Genomic DNA, 15,653 nt, shown 5'->3' on the forward strand with positions numbered 1-15,653 from the left:
GGCTGGAATGTGAACCAAGCCCAAAAACACTGTGGCTCCATTTTGGTATCTCCGGAAATGGAGGGGTCCTAGGACATCCAGAAAGTTCTGAGTGTGCCTGAGTCCAACTTAGTCAACATCCAGGGCTGGCCCAGCTTACAGTACAGAGTGCCAGGTGGCCCTTCTCCAATCCCAGGAAGGATCCTGAATACAGAACCAATTGACTGCCAAAGTTCAGCTGTTTAATAACAAAATAACAAAAGTTCTCACATCCTTCACCCTATCACAGCACCCTGAGAGTCACAGGTCCAGATATATGGTGTGGGCTGGCAAGGTAAACAGAAACAGAGGCAGCAAGTGAAGGTCCAATGAGGTTCTGGCATCTCTTCTCTGCCCAGCCATCAGCAGAAAGCTTCATCCAAGGAAGGCCAGGGCTGCCCATAAACCCAGTCAGAGACTGAGAAGACACCAGGGCTGACAGGGAGAAGGAAGAGAATGACAACAGGTCCCTTGGCCAGTTCTGTCATGTCCAGCTGCCAGAAGCTGGCCTCCACTGGCACTCACACAGGCCTGGCCTTCTTGGCCTTCTTCTCAGACCTTACAGCCTCATCATGGGCTTTCCGCTTCTCCGCCAGTTTATTAGCCTGTGAAGAGGAAGGGAGACATCAGACTGGGGTTGGGAACTTGGGGGTGAGGGAAGACATGGGAAAGGAATCTCCTTCCTCCTACATGGGACTACTCCTTAAAAGCAAAGCTTCTCAAAAAGCTGATAAGAAAATAACCACGGGAAAATATCTCATTTACTTGAGGGTAAGAAAACAGGCCTTACCCCTTGCCTTTACAACTCTATTATAGTTTCATGGGCCCACAAATCTCCAGTTAGAAATCCCTGGGCTCTCAGAACCCTCAGCTCCTCTGGAAAGCCAAGTCTGACACCTTTCAAACTTTAACCAGGAGATGGCAGGGAGAGTGCAATGGAAAGAGTCTTTCCATAAGCCACTAGACAATGGGTATTTCACAACCATAGCAATTATGCTATTAAGAATTTAGACTGCAGAAACACTCTGAGAAGGGAAGCAACCTCTCAGGGATGTTTATTGAGAATGACTGAAAATAGGAAACAATAAAATCCCATCAATAGGGGACAGGTTTTGTGTTGCACAATGTCATGAAGTCCATGTTATGATTAAATAAAAAACAAATCACCCCTAAGGCAGGGGTGATCTATTACTAAGTTATGGCTGCACAATTTTTTTTTTTTTTTTTTTTTTTTTAAATAAGCATACGTGGCTTTGTGAACAAAATAGAGAAGCTTAACAAAAACCTCCCAAGTCTGCTGGGATAGCTCTGTTCCCATGCCTGAGATTCAGAAACAGGGAATCCTGGGAACAAGAAGGGGATGAAATCCCTGAGTCACACTTTTAGGAAAAGGTTAAGAATGACCCAGAGTGTTGTTCCCAGAGGATAGCCCACCAGCCTCTCAGTTCACCTCACGGCCACTTCTGGTGGTTATACCTAAGTCTCAATAGGAACTCACCTCTCGGATTTTTCGCCTCTTGCCAAACATGATCTTTTGGTAAAGGTACTTCTCCCGCTTCTTCATCATCATAATGGCCAGACGCTTGGCTTCACTCTCCTCCTCCTGGGCCAGTCGTTGCTTGTCTTCCAGTTTCACAGTGCCTGCCATCACCTTGGGCTTCTGAGGACACAGAGAGGGTGCTCATGGGTATAGGTTCTCTGGCAAGTGGGGCTGCTTCCTAGGCAATGCCCCAGGTCTAGCACTGCTGTACCTTTGCCTCCATCCTCTTTTCCTCAAGGGCTGCCAGGTGGGCCTCTTCCTCCTTTTCTGAAGCAGCTTCCACATCTTCCTCCTCCTCTTCATTTTCTCCCCCTTCATTGTTTTCCTCCTCTTCTTCCTCCTCCTCTTCTTCCTCTTCGGACGCTTTCAAGTTTCCTACAAACAGCTGGTGGGAATCTGCTCTTTCTCTTGCAGGGTGAGGACAGGCGCCAAGCACCACCCTCTGACCCCACCATCTGCAGATATTCCAAAGGCAGTTCAAGGCTATCCTTGCTGTAGCCCCCCTGACACCTCTCCACAGCCTCAGCTGCCCTCAAAGGACACTCCAACTCCCAGTCCTCAACTCCACCACTTTCTATGTGAACACTGATGACAACCCCAGATCTTTCTGCTCAGTTCCTCTGTACATCAAGTAACACTTGACGTAAGATACAAATGTCCCTTTTTCCTATGCCTTCCTCTAAAGATAGGTTCAAAGGACTTTCCACTCTGTTCTGCCCTGTTCCTTGCTTGCTAACTCTACAGGAAAGGGAAAAATGGACAGTGGCCCAGACCATCCAAAGGAGTCCACCCAGAGGCCCAGACCATCCAAAGGAGTCCACCCACCCTGCCATCCAGCACTCACTTGGGTCCTCTCCCCGCTGCAAAGCCAGCAGCTTCAGCTTCTCAGGTGGGATGTAATCTCCTTCCTTCTCAGACACAAAGGGTGAAAGATGTGGGGGCAGTTGCACCCCAGGGAAGTATTCTGCCACGGGGAGGAGAAGCCGGGCATTCACACAGTCAAATACCCACTGTGGCTGCACGTAGTACCTAGTACAGAGTGACCATCAAAGATAGGTCATAAGGGAGCAACCTGAGGTCCCAAAGCATCTCAAGAGCCTTTGAAATAGAACTTTCCTAAAATGTACAATAGGGCCTCAGGGCCTTACCTGCCAATGACAGGGGTTTGCTGTCCAGGTCGGTCAACAATCTGATGGGTGATGCAGGAGTCTGTGACATCGTAGGTGGCCCCAATGCACAAAGACTTGTCCCAGGACACATCCCCTCCAAAACTCCTAAAAGCACAGGGAGAGACCAAAAGGGTCCCCAGGCATGAGTTGCTTGCCCTGGGACCCACTGGCCACCTAGTCCACAAATTCACCCTTCTAGGATGCACGTGCCCTGTCCCACTCCAGATCTATGGAGATACTTCTAGTCCTGGCCCACCAGGGACCTTGGTAATAACGTGATGACAGCTTTGCCCTTGGTTGAATGCTTCCTATGTGCTTGGTGCCATGCTTGGAGCCATCTCCAAGCACTGATTTGTAAAAAGTGGAAATACACCATCTGATGTTATTGATGGGCAAAACCAAGACCAGACTGCAGCAGGGCCAGCACTGTGGGCCAACCTGAGAGCCCTCCTACCTGATGATGAAGGCCAGAGCCTCTCGGGGCACCTCACGATTCAGGAAGAATTTTAGGCCCTCAAACAGCTTCTTGTGCTTTTCCTGTGCCTCCAGCTCCTTCCTGCGGTCCTCCTCCTGCACCGCCATCTCCTGCCAAGGTAGAACCAGACCTTGCACCAGGGCCATCCACCCCACTAGAGCGCAGGGACTGGAAGAAACCCCCATCCTTAGCTTCCTTCTAGATCCTACGGCTTCCAGATGCTGGCCCCCATTCCCTGTCCCACCACCATTCTAGAAGGCAGCGCCATGCTCACCCCATCAGCAGGAAACTCATCCACCTCAGCCTCCTCCTCTGCAGCAGGCACCACCACTCGGGCCAGGCTGGCACTGAGGGCTGCTAGTTTCTAAAGGAGAGAAGCAGGGCTGCAGGGCTGCTTGCTTGAAGGTAGGGGACCTTGTCGGATGAGTGGCCAGGGTGGGAAGGAGGAACTACAACAGCTCTGGACCACCTGTGCATCCTGGCTCTGAGGGGAGGCCAAGACCACCCACCTAGTCAAACCACCCCAACCCCAGGTCAGAGCCCAGACATGTTGGGGATAGGGACCACCCTTCTGGGGAGATGTAGGGTCAATGCCCCTGAAAACCTTCTTACCTCCATAGAGCTCTCAGAGTCCAAAGCATAGATGCCCTCACCGTCCTTCATCTCTGCTTGGGTCTGACCCTCGAGCTGGGAGCAGATAGAAGGTCAGAGAGAAAAGGATACCCATAACCCCTTGCCCATATGGGGAGAGAAGGGCTAGGGCCCTACCTTTGGGGGATAGTGGAGGTTGAGGGACTGATAAAGGCGGAAGTTGACAAAGCCAAGCAGGGTGGTGTAGAATTCCGTGAAGGTGGCCATGACTCTGTAGTCCACATCTGTTGGGTGCTGGGGGACACAGGAAAGCATCAGCAGTACAGTCACACATACACCCCACCCACTGCAAGGAACATTCTGAGAGCAAATGCAGCTCTAGATAGGATTCCAGGGGTTGGCGAGACCACCATGTGGGAAAGGGGAAGCCAGAATTAAGAAAAAGAAACTGGACCATGTTGTTTCCACGACTGGCTGGCTCTTCCGTGCCCTTGCCCTGGCTCTCCCCTTCATCTTTCAAGTCTCAGTGTAGACTTCTATACTTGAAAGGACCACCTTCCCCAGCCTGGACAGAAGTGAAGCCTTCTCCATCACCCATCCCATGATCTGTCATAAGTCTGCTCCAGGGTCAACTATGAACACCAGGAGGGTAATACTCTCAAAGGCCAGAACAGGCCACAGCCCAGACAAAGCATGACAAACATGACAAACCTTAGCTGACAAAAGTGCCCTGGAAAGTCCAAGCCCAGCTGGGGACAGTGGGTGAGTAGGACTAGGCCCAAGTACACCCTGGAAAGACCATACAAAGGTATAGCCTGAAGGCCTAAGAATAGGCTGGCCCAGCTTGGCCTCCTAAGAGCTCTTGGAAAATGACAGGCAGAGGCACAGCCATCCTTATAAGCTGCCAACCCAGTAAGCAGGAGGCGTGAAAGGACTTATCTTTGCTCTTGAGAAACTGATCTAAAACAAGGACCAAAGTACCTCAAGTCTCAAATGGTCCTACCCTCTAAAACCAGGGAGGCCGACCCAGCCCTGCTGACCCCTGTAACATAGAAGAATTTCCAAGGTCAAAATTGGTAATGATCACAATATTCCCACTCTGCTAGGTATGCCATTACTCTAAAAAAAAGTTGTTCCTCCATCTTGCTGCCAGGCAGTGATCTGTGCTGTGGAGGATCTGCCTGGTGGGCATGTGGGCACTAACTCCACTTTTCACAGCACAGCATTCAGCAGGACACCCTCTGCCCCCACGACTAAGTTCCATAGCAGTACGCCCAGCTCTGGCTGCTTAGGGAATGAGCACATCAGGCCCCTACTACAACCCAGTACTGACCACCCATCCTCGGTTTAGAGGAAGCAGAGGCAACAAGCTAGCCAAGGAAGGAGGGATGGGTGGCCCATGCCCTTCCCCCAGGGCCAGCTGTGTGGAGGCTGGTCTTCCACAGGGCCCTATTCACCACTCAGGAGGACATACAAAGACCAGTCTGAGCAGCATGGGGGTGGGACATCAGAGAGAAGGACAGAGAGGGTCAGAGAAGAAGGAAGGAAGGAGGAAGAGAGGACGGATGGAGAGGGGAAGAGGGATGGGCCAACAGCTCTGGCTGCCCAAGCCAGAGTCCAAGGGAGTGGGAACAGGGACTGCTGAGGGTCAAGTCACCTCACCCACAACCTGCAACCATACCACCAAGCACCAACATACTGCAGTTGGGACAGGTTCCAGCAGCCCCAAGTGCCCAGATCCCTGGCTCATGCTACAGCACATGATAACTCAGCAGGAAGCCCAACACTCAGCCAGGTTGCTGCTTCTGCTCTCTGTGGAGGCACCAGTTCCTGCTTACTGAATAAGCCAAGTACAGGCCACAGAAGAAGAAGTAATCTGGCAAGACCAGCCAAGACCAACCAACCTGGAGGATTAGAAGTTAATGATATCTCCACAGAAGGTAAAACCAGGATTTCTCTCAGTGGGGCCCTCTCAACAATTCCCAGGATTTAAAGAAAGATCAGCAGGAGGTAGTGCCATGTGGTAAGTGCTTCTCTGGCATTTCCCCTTCCCAGGATTATGCATGGGAGGAAGGGCAGGAGTGAAGCAGCTTGGTATGATCTTGCAGTTGCCAAAAGCAGAAAGGGGATGAGGACCCCAGTAGATCTGAGGGCAGGGCTGGGCTCTGCCACAGTTCAGGCAGCAGACATTCCCCCAGAGCTGCTCACTGTTCACTTGACCCCAAAGAGCCAGGCACCAAGCACTTTCAAGGTTTTTTTCTCCCTTAAATCTTCATTGAAGGCTTAGACAGTGGAAACACAAAGAAGTGAACATATCTAATGTCATCTGGCTGATGGGTGCCAGAGCTGGGCAGGCTTGGGGGCTCCTCTTCTTAATTATGATTAATGTTCAGGTCTGAGTGTAGATATCACACTGAAAATTCTAAGATGGATCATGTAATGAAGAGTGCTGGTGTGCTGTGTGGCACACTTCTCACCCATCCCACCCCATTCCCCATTTGCAGTCATCAATTAGAAGCTCAGCACGTGCTAGACCCCACACCCTTCCTTCCCACCCCTACATGGACATGGGTTGAGGAGCCAGCAAAAGCCCCTCCTCACAGGCATACTCACGTCATGGGAGAAGGCATAGGGTGTGATCCACACAATGGGCTGCCCCAACACTTCAGCCTGGTAGTAAATGCCTTTGATGGATAGGAAGACCTGGGGGAGAGGGAGCAGACAGCATGGTAAAGACCACAGGGTGGCAGGGGAGGGGCTGAGGAAGGGAACCTAAGGGCTCACCTTGCGCAGAGCACGGGCAGCGATGATATAGTGCAGGAATTCTACGGTGAGCCGGCGGCATAGTTGAATGATCTGCACATGGCACTTGCCTGTTCGTGGGAAGGTAGAAAAGAGGAAGCACATGCACAGGGCATCATCCAGGTCCCGCAGAGCATCGATGAATGTGGGGTACCTGTAGGGTCAAGAGGGCAGAGCTCATGAGTTCATTCAGCTGGACTCTAAAGGGGCCCTGACCTCTTTACTCTACCGTATCAGCTACCCCAGGGCCATGTTCCCCAAGCCAGGTCTTACCACTGCCACCTCCTAATGTGACCACACTGGCTTCCCCATAGCTGGTTGCAGTCCTAGGAACAGTCCTAAGAAGTACTGAACCAGGATGCAGAGCTCTGAGGACCAGGGAAATCCCAGTGGGGGACCTGAAGATACCCACCAAAAACCCAGTCTTGACCACTTTCATATCTTGTGGTAAAAGATATGAGTCAGTGGCTCTCTCTTTTTGAAGATGGAACCTTTAATTCAAAGAAAATCTATTGGGAGGTCCACAGTAGAAAATGGAAAAATGGGAAGCTGCCCTAGTGGGCTGGGAAGCCAGATGGGGCTGTTTCCCCTAGCAGCATCCATGTCTAGGCCTGGCCACAGGTCACCAGAATGGGCTGTCATCCTTGCTTGTATCACCAGACCTGTCTAGTTGGCAAAATCAGTTAGAACCAATTAGAACTGTGGGTAAAATGCTAGAATGGAGACCTGGACCAGGAAGAGCCACAGCCAAGAATATATTTCCAGTAATCCTATGGCAGATGAGGAAACGGATGAAAACAAGTCAACTTGGGAGAAAGCTACCACTCACTGTATGGCTGCCCAGCTAAGAGACGGGGGTGCAGGGAATGGAGAAGACAACTGAACCACAAGTAAGTCCCACTGAACTGTAACCTTGGGCAGGTCAGTTGGCCTCTTTCAGACCCAGCTTTATCTGGAAAATGACATCACTAGACTAGACTATTGCTTTAAAACTGGGCCCTTCCAAATTATATTGCTATATTATGTGCATGTATAAGTAACAACAAATTCTATTATCTACAACTATAACGCACCAGTAAAAAAATGTGAAAAAAAATCCATTCTAACATAAAACAAAACAAAATAAACAAGGAAAAAAATCCTGGGTCCTTATAACTTCCTTAAAATGCCCTGGGCAGGGTTTCAAAGTCTCCCTCCCCAGCCAAAGCAGTCCCCACAGCTCTGGCACCCAAACCATCTTCCAGGAAGTTTCCTTTGGAAGAGTTTGCTATTTCATAAATGACTCCAAAGGACATGGGACCAAACACTGGCAAGGTCATTCCAGTCCCACATGGCATCCCTCATTGCAATAAGTCAAGAGAGGTGTGCCAAATCTTCAAGCCCAGGCCAAGATGGGGTAAAGGGCTAAAGAGGGACACATAGGAAACAGTAGAAGAGCTATGTGGGTTCCTGGTGCAGAGGCAGGAACATCAATCAAGGTCCTCTGGTGCCTCATAGTTTCCTAACTCTCTACCTTGCAGAATCCAACACCAAGGTCCTTTGTGGAAAGGGCACCAGTCATTTCAGGGTCTGATTTTCTTTCTTAAGTTCCGATTCTGGCTAAAGGGACAGGGTGCCACATGGTATATGTATAAATTCAGGTACTTCTTTTTTTTTTTTTTTTGGTACCAGGGATTGAACCCAGGGGTGCTCAACCACTGACCCACATTCCCAGATCTTTGTTTATTCTGAGACAGGGTCTCACTAAGTTGCTTAGGGTTTCACTTAGTTGTTAAGGCTGGCTCAAACTTGTAATCCTCCTGCCTCGGCCTCCTAAGTAACTGGGATTACAGGTGTGTGCCACAGTGCCTAGCTCTTACGTGTTTTTTAAAAATCTACTCCATATTAACAGCTGTGCCATACATGACACAGGAACTAACATCATCTATCTGTTAGTAACAGGGACTTGCTCAGAATGGGATCAGAGAAGGAACAGTTCTCTGACTAAATGGCTCGTGGGTCACAGGGCTGGAGTGAGAACACAAGCGTCTAGTTCCTAGGCCAGGGTCCTTCCAGTGATAACCCATAGCTGACCTAAATGAAGACAAGCCTATGAACTCTGGAGCTAAGTGTGCCTGGGCCATCAGACCAGAAAAGACAGATATTCATTAGTCCAGGGATTATCTATTTTACACTACTGGCATTTGGGCCACACTGTTCTGTGTTATGGGGGTTATTTTGGATATGATAGGGTATTTAGCTGTAACCTTGACCTCTGCTCTCTATAAACCAAAGGTATCCCATTCCAACTTTGGAAGTGAGACTGTCTCAAAATAAAAGTTAAAAAAGGGATGGGGATGTAGCTAAAAAAGTCCACTGATTTAGCCAGTGAACTTCTCAGAAATTAGAAGTCTGGGAGAGAAATGGATAAGACCAGAGGTGTCTTGCTATGTCTTCTGGTTTTTTCCACATACCCTATGTGCGGTCCAGAGCACACTCTCACAATGGGGACTTTGCACTTGCCATTGTCTCTACTTGGAACAAGCTTCTGGCTGGCTCAAATATCGCAATTAGGCAGACCTCCTGGCAAAGGTATAGTGAAAATACCTTCCCTTGTGGCACTCAGTGCAACTTGCAATCATTATAGTGAGTTGTCAATCTGCTTTTTGGTCTGCCTCCTCCAAAAGGAAGCAAGCTCTGTGAGCAGGGTCTTGAGCTTGTCCCTCACTGTACCCTCAGTGATAGTACTGAGCCTAGCAGTGACAGACAGACAGCAGTGTTCTGAGGCACACCAATTCACCTCTCCTTGATGATGTGGTCAAGTTTGTAACTGGGTTTATTGTCCTTTAGGCGCTCCACAGTGTTCCACTCACTCTTCCCATAGGCTTTCCGGAGCTTCCGAACGAATATCTGGAAGACAGAAAGGGACAACTGATGGTGAGGCAAAGGGCTTCTGGGTACCCCTTGACACCCAGGGTGGAAAGACTCACTACCTCCTAGCTAGCCATGCTATCTGCCTGTGTAATCAGTCCCCTTAGCCCAGGATTTGCACAACGGCCAACTCCATGGAGCACTAGACTCCACAAAAATGGATAATGACCATGATAATGACCAGGGCAACTCCCTTGACAAGGCACAGGATAACCACACAAAAAAGTGTTGACACAGTATGTTCACATGGGAAGAAGGCAAGGCACATTAGTCCCATTTTTCAACTAAAAAGAAAGATCAAGTGACCTGCCTTTGAGGTAGGTCAGAAAAGCTGGTCTTTGTTCCCAACTTCTGTCTGCACTGGCATAAAACTAGCTGTGGGTCCATGTGTAGTACTGAGTCAGCCAGAAAAGGGCAGCCAAGGTCAATCATGGGGCCAAGACTTCCAAACTAACAGATGTCTTCACTTGAAGACATTTGTTCAGGCCCTAGCATCCCTTAGAAGCTCAAACAGTATCTGAGATTATAAACAGCACTTTTGAGATAACCATCTCCCATATGAGTCCACTTCTTACACAGTGAGTTTATGTAGCTCCAGACCTATCAACTGCTGTCCTGTCCCCTGTGGGTCACTAGATGGCACCCCATACTTCAATGAGGCCCTGCTCGCAGTACAAGGGAGTCTTTCAATTCTGTCTGCATTTGGTAGAAGTTTCTGCTCTTCTGGTGGCATGTGAGCATTTAAAAATATCTATCTGTGGAATGGAAGCCTTTGTCTCCTAGGAGCAATCTCAGAAGGAACCAGAATCAAGGCTGTTTCCTCGGGCAAAAAAAGCACCAGAAACCCCTGAAAAGGCACTATCTTTGCCTCTAGAGAAAAAAAAAAAAACTGATTTTTTCAGAATCCGGGAAAACTGTTAACAGGTAAAGCACTAATCATTTTCAAGGTTCTGTGCAAATAATTTATAAACAGTAATCTCAGTGAATTCTTGTGACATCATTTTGAGGTAGAATGACCTCTTTTATACAGGCTTGCTCAGAGAGAGCATGCAATTTTCCCAGAGTCACAGTTTATGAGTCACAGAGTTACAATGAGGACCCATCCAGACACTAGAGCCCAAGCCTCACCTTGTATTCCCGGAACTTGTTGACAATGGGTTCATGAAGGAGAAACTTGATATCTTTGATAAGGTAAAAAGTTCGGGCTGCTGTGGAGCCCTTGTTAACTTTCTTCTTATGTTTGGGCTCATGGGGATAAATGCCCTTCAGGATACATAACCGCCTGGAAAATAGAAACCATTCAATATGTTAATAAAGGTGAGAAGCACTAGCCACAGCTGGGTCTGGAAATCAACAGTGCTCAAGGATCCTTCCCTCAGGAAGCTCACATCCTAGTACAGGAGTCTGATGATCATGACGTCCTGAATATATAATGCAGACTGTCACAAGCACCACAAAGGAAACAAACAGGATTTTTCTTCTTCTTCTTTTTTTTGTATTCAAGGGCACTCCACCACTGAGCTTCTTTTTTCTGAGCTACTTTTTTTTTTTTTTTTTTTTGAGGCAGGGTTTCACTAAGTTGCCCAGACTGGTTTTAAACTTGTGATCCTCCTGCCTCAGCCTCCAGAGTCACTGGTAATATAGGCATGTACTACCATGCCCAGCAGCAAACAGGATATTGACAGGAGCTATCAGACACCTAAGTTAGGAAAGGCCTGGCTAAGAAATCAACTTTTCAGCCATATAAAAGGTAGAGGGATGAACATTTAAGAAGAGCCTGCACAAAGACCATAAGATCAGAAAGAAATGAGCATGTGTTAAAGATTAAAAGTGGGCCAGAAGAGGCTGCAGAGATCAAGGTCAGCCCAATGACAGGACCCACAGGCTGTTGAGAAGTCTGAACTCGACTCTTCAAGGAGTGAGAATCCCCAGGTGCAGGATCACAGGTCTCTTCTGCCAGAAGGGAGGGAGTAAGTGGCAAAGACTCAGCAGCCCATTCTGAAAACAAAGTTCTCCTCCAGCTTCCCCTCAGACCACACTTGGCAAAGCACAGCTCACTAAAGAAAGAGAAGGAATACCAGAATTCCAGATACAGCTTTGGCAGCTGAGTTTTCACTGTGCAGTTCACTGCTCAGGTTCCCCAAGGACCCCTACCCCGCTTCTCTCCAACTCTACCTGAAGTCAGGCAAGCTCAGCTGCAGTTTCTTCCTGGCTTTGTTTCGGCTGATGTAGTTGGTGGCAGAGCCTCGTTCATACTTGGGGAGAGAAAAAACAATTCTCAATTAGCAATGATGGCAGTGACTGACATCAAACTCTGAGACCAATTCCAGAGGCAACTATCAGTTTGAATAAGTGGTCAAGATGCTTCTGGAATGGGGACTGCTGTAGGAAGGAAGCTGACCTGTCTGAATGAGTTTTTCTGCACTGTCTTTGTAATTGTCTGTAGAGGACACATATCCAGCATGTCCCCAGCATGATGCTGGGAACTATGAGGTTGTGAATTAGATGCTGGGCCAAGTACTTAGTACTAGTCCTAAATATTGGCAGTACAATTAGTGACTCCACATATTATTTCATTTCATCCCCACAACTTGTGAGGTGGATGTCATTAGAACCCCACATTTCACAGAGTAGGAAACAACTCAGTGAAATAAACTGCCAAGTCACACAGCTTTTTCAGAGCTGGTGCTGGGATTCAAACTCAGGTCTGAGTCCAGAGGCTGCACACCTAAACACCAAGCCAGACTTCTCAATTCCTTCCCCCTTCCCCACTATTATAACCCTCTACCACCACCCACCCCTCTTTCCCCACATCCCCATGAAATCTTAGAACTATAGATCTGCTTATGTAATGCGGTCCTTTGAGGGGGACCACCAACCACTGTCATATCTTAGATACCCCCCAACCAAGTTGTGCTCCATTTGGGATATCATCTGGGTTGAAAATGCATGCCCTAAGCCACACAGCCTCTTCCTTCCCTTATTCATTTAACACAATAGCAGGTTCTCTACTGTGTTCAAGTATTAAGCTAGATGCTGTGAGGGTAATAAAGACAAAAGGTCTATTCTTTCCCTGCCCCAAGAAGCATGCTGTCTTGTGCAACCATCTGGATATCTGCAGTGCTAGGATGCTGATTCACACTCACACCTCTGTATCCCTGATACAGAGAAGCAGTGCACTATAGCAAACACCCTACAATGCTAACCACACAGGTCCTTCCCAAACAAGATCTTCCTCAACAGCCAGGTTCAGCTCTAAAAAGCCAAATCTATAGCCTCCTAAGGGATATGTTTGTGAATAACTCTACATCCATGAAACAGACCATTCATTCTTTCTTTCATAGATTAATTGTCTGTGGGGTCAGGCCATGCTAGATACTGGAGATACAAAGATGAGCGTCAATTGTTTTGACAAGTTCAATTTTCATTAGTAGTGTTTTCTATTGCCCTACGCCACATGCATCCGTATCACCATGCTTATTCTTTAAAACATTAAGGGGATAATCAGTTCTCTACAGGATGATTTTAATGTAATGTCTGCAGACATTACATTTTGGTTGTTGGATGCTACTGGCATTTAGTGGGAAGTGGTTCAGCAATGTTGCTAAACATTCTTCAATACATAGCACAGCCCATTGTCCCATTTTGTCCCAAGATGTCTGAAACCCAGCTTGAAAGACGCATACTGTTTTGTTCACATATCTGCATCTCAAGGGCAGGTTTTCCATCTTCTATCTTTGTAGCCCCCATGGCTGGCACCTATTGGATGCCCAGTAGGGTGTTAGGTTAAAATCAAATTGGCGAAAGAAACTTTAAAACCAAAGGACACAACAGAGTCAACTGCATCTTCTTTGTCCCAATTTCCTTTCCAAGCTCTTCATGTTACTGAGGTGACTTGCTATATAGCAACAAGAACAACTCCTTGAAAAACTTGATCATGTCACTCTTGGTTTCTACTTCTCTTGGAATAAATCCCAAGCTCTTCATTGTAGCTTATAGGTCTTATATGATACAGCCCTTGTCCAAACCCACCAGATGCCATTTTTCCTTATTTCCTATATCCCAGACATGTCGATGTCTAGCTCTTGGAAGTTAGTTTCCACTGCCCTGCTTGCTTGCTTGCTAAACACTTCCATGCCCAAGAACCCACTAAAGGTATTCTGATCTTCCAGATTTCAACTGAAATGTTATGCCCTGAAAATAACTTCTAAGACAATACTAACTGAAATAAGCATCCTTATGCAGTCTTCACCCATATCCCTCCTTGGCTTCCTTCGCAGCACATTTAACAATCTATGGTCAGACACCCAAGGAATTGGCAGGAAGCAAATTTATTTAAGCTGCAGCGGTTGAGAGGGGCTAATTTCAGAACTGGAAACTCTTTTCAGATTTATACTCAGTGGGTGGTACAAATTTTTACCAAGGAAAAGAGAAACAGTTTTTTGTTTGTTTTGCACAACAACAAGCTTGAGTGCAAACCTACCCTTTACAAGAAAGAGGAGCTTCAAACCACAATGAGCTCCCTGCAAAAATCCTGCAGACATTCTTAGTTAAAATCTTGCTGAAAAAGAGAAGCTTTTATGCTACGTTATGGTAGGGGTCTTTTGGGGGCCTACATCACTTTAGAGGTGAAGTTATGCTTGGAAAACTCAACTATCACAATTCTTCCAACAGAAAAGAACTTCACGGTTCTTTCCCGAACTACTAAGACGATTTTCGCCCATGCTCGAACCCCTTTTCCCGTCACCTTGATCCTACCGTTTTCTGTTTCCACGAGGGGCAAGGTCAGAGAATGAGAGGAGTCTAGGCTCCGCGATCCTAGTCTCCCACCCCCTAGGAACCTTGGCGTGTCTCTCACTCACCTTCTTCTTCTCCAAGCCTCCCATGGCTCCACGTTGAGAGGCCTACAAGCGCCGATCCGACAGTTTCCCTTCCTCCCACTAGGGCCCCAAGGACCCTCGCACCAACAGATTTTTTGGGACTGCCCAATAAGATGCCTGTACAAATCCAAAGAAAGGGTAAACTTTTGTCCTAGAGACTTACAAATAAGCGCTCCAAAAATAAATCATTAAGGCATTCCTTTGAGATATTTCCCATCCGCCGTGTGTTATGACAGTTTAAGCGTTTAAACAAATGTTGAAATTCAGGCATTTTTATAATCACCCTGATGATGCTCGCTTGCCCATGTGAGCCCCGTTGCATGTTGGGATGGAAGGGGGAGAAAGGTCTGGAGACGGCGCAGTGCCTTCTGGGATGGAAAGGAGTGGTTTATTTGGTAGTTCGTGACGGGAGTTGGACTGCCATGGCAACGGTTGCTAGGTGTCGTCCGATTCTGGCTTGTGCTACAGAGACCAGGCCGCGGTTAAGTGCCGCTGAGCTGGGTACAGTGTTTCCTTTGACTTCTCTTTGGTTCATTCGATCTTGTGAGGATAAAATAGAGGAAAACTAACCTTTTTTCCTCTCAGAGGTATAGAGACCTGAGGAACCACTTATATTTTCTGAGCCTTAGCGGTGCATTGAAAAATGACGAAAGGCCAAGTAGAGTTAGAGAATTCGTGTTATATTTTAAATGTGTATTTGACACATTTGAGCATTCAATTTATATCTGGAAATTCCATATTGTGTCCCCCAATAGATTATTACATAAATATTTCTTTGAGATTTATATTCAGTGGGTTGTACAAGTTTTTAACCAAGGAAAACAAAAAAAGTAATTTTTTTTTTCACAGCAACAAACTTGATTACAACAACTTTTACACCACCAGCTGTAGGTGGTGTGGTCTTAGTAGCAAATGCAACTTTAATGGTTTTTGATGTTTTCTTTCTTGGAACCTCCAAGCTTCATTTGGAGAAGGCTTTGAAAGTTTAAATTTGAGGCCCTTGTGAATGTGGCCTGGCCCAAGGTCATGGTCATAAAAATCACCCTTTGGAAACACATTAAGTACTGGTAAATGCTTCTTTTGAACAATTTGAATATTGTTTTCTACTTTAAAATTAATAAAATAAAATCCAGCAATTCTACAAACAATGAATCATGAAATGAAAATTGGGTGTAGAGGGTGAGTTGGTAAAGAGGTTGAAGGAACTTGCCAGAGAGATGTGAGGAAAGCCAGGGGCATGTGGTGTTTGGGGCAAGAAGACTGAGAAG

At 47.2% G+C, this 15,653-nt stretch overlaps 1 protein-coding gene across 1 annotated transcript; it reads right to left on the bottom strand.

Annotated features, from left to right (window-relative positions):
- Nucleotides 1-199: 199 nt before the first annotated feature.
- Nucleotides 200-14,449, bottom strand: Pes1 (pescadillo ribosomal biogenesis factor 1). The gene is made up of 15 exons (XM_047562801.1): nt 14,368-14,449; nt 11,681-11,760; nt 10,634-10,787; nt 9,375-9,484; nt 6,578-6,749; nt 6,407-6,496; nt 3,971-4,087; nt 3,815-3,889; nt 3,477-3,566; nt 3,182-3,312; nt 2,707-2,832; nt 2,403-2,587; nt 1,770-1,933; nt 1,517-1,678; nt 200-623 (listed from the first exon to the last, which is right to left on the bottom strand). Exons 1-15 carry the CDS (start codon nt 14,389-14,391, stop codon nt 540-542), a joined length of 1,764 nt encoding a protein of 587 aa, XP_047418757.1. The 5' UTR covers nt 14,392-14,449; the 3' UTR covers nt 200-539.
- Nucleotides 14,450-15,653: the final 1,204 nt, after the last annotated feature.

The sequence above is a fragment of the Sciurus carolinensis genome, chromosome 8 (genome assembly GCF_902686445.1).
Source record: "Sciurus carolinensis chromosome 8, mSciCar1.2, whole genome shotgun sequence".
Lineage (NCBI taxonomy): Eukaryota > Metazoa > Chordata > Mammalia > Rodentia > Sciuridae > Sciurus > Sciurus carolinensis.

Excerpts from the sequence above, each read along its gene's own strand:
- Pes1 (XM_047562801.1), bottom strand. The coding sequence starts at position 14,391 with ATGGGAGGCTTGGAGAAGAAGAAG. Across the intron at positions 6,750-9,374 it reads GACCACATCATCAAGGAGAG|GTACCCCACATTCATCGATG; the intron begins GTGAATTGGTGT and ends TTGACCCTACAG. Across the intron at positions 2,833-3,181 it reads GCTCTGGCCTTCATCATCAG|GAGTTTTGGAGGGGATGTGT; the intron begins GTAGGAGGGCTC and ends CTGTGCTTTTAG.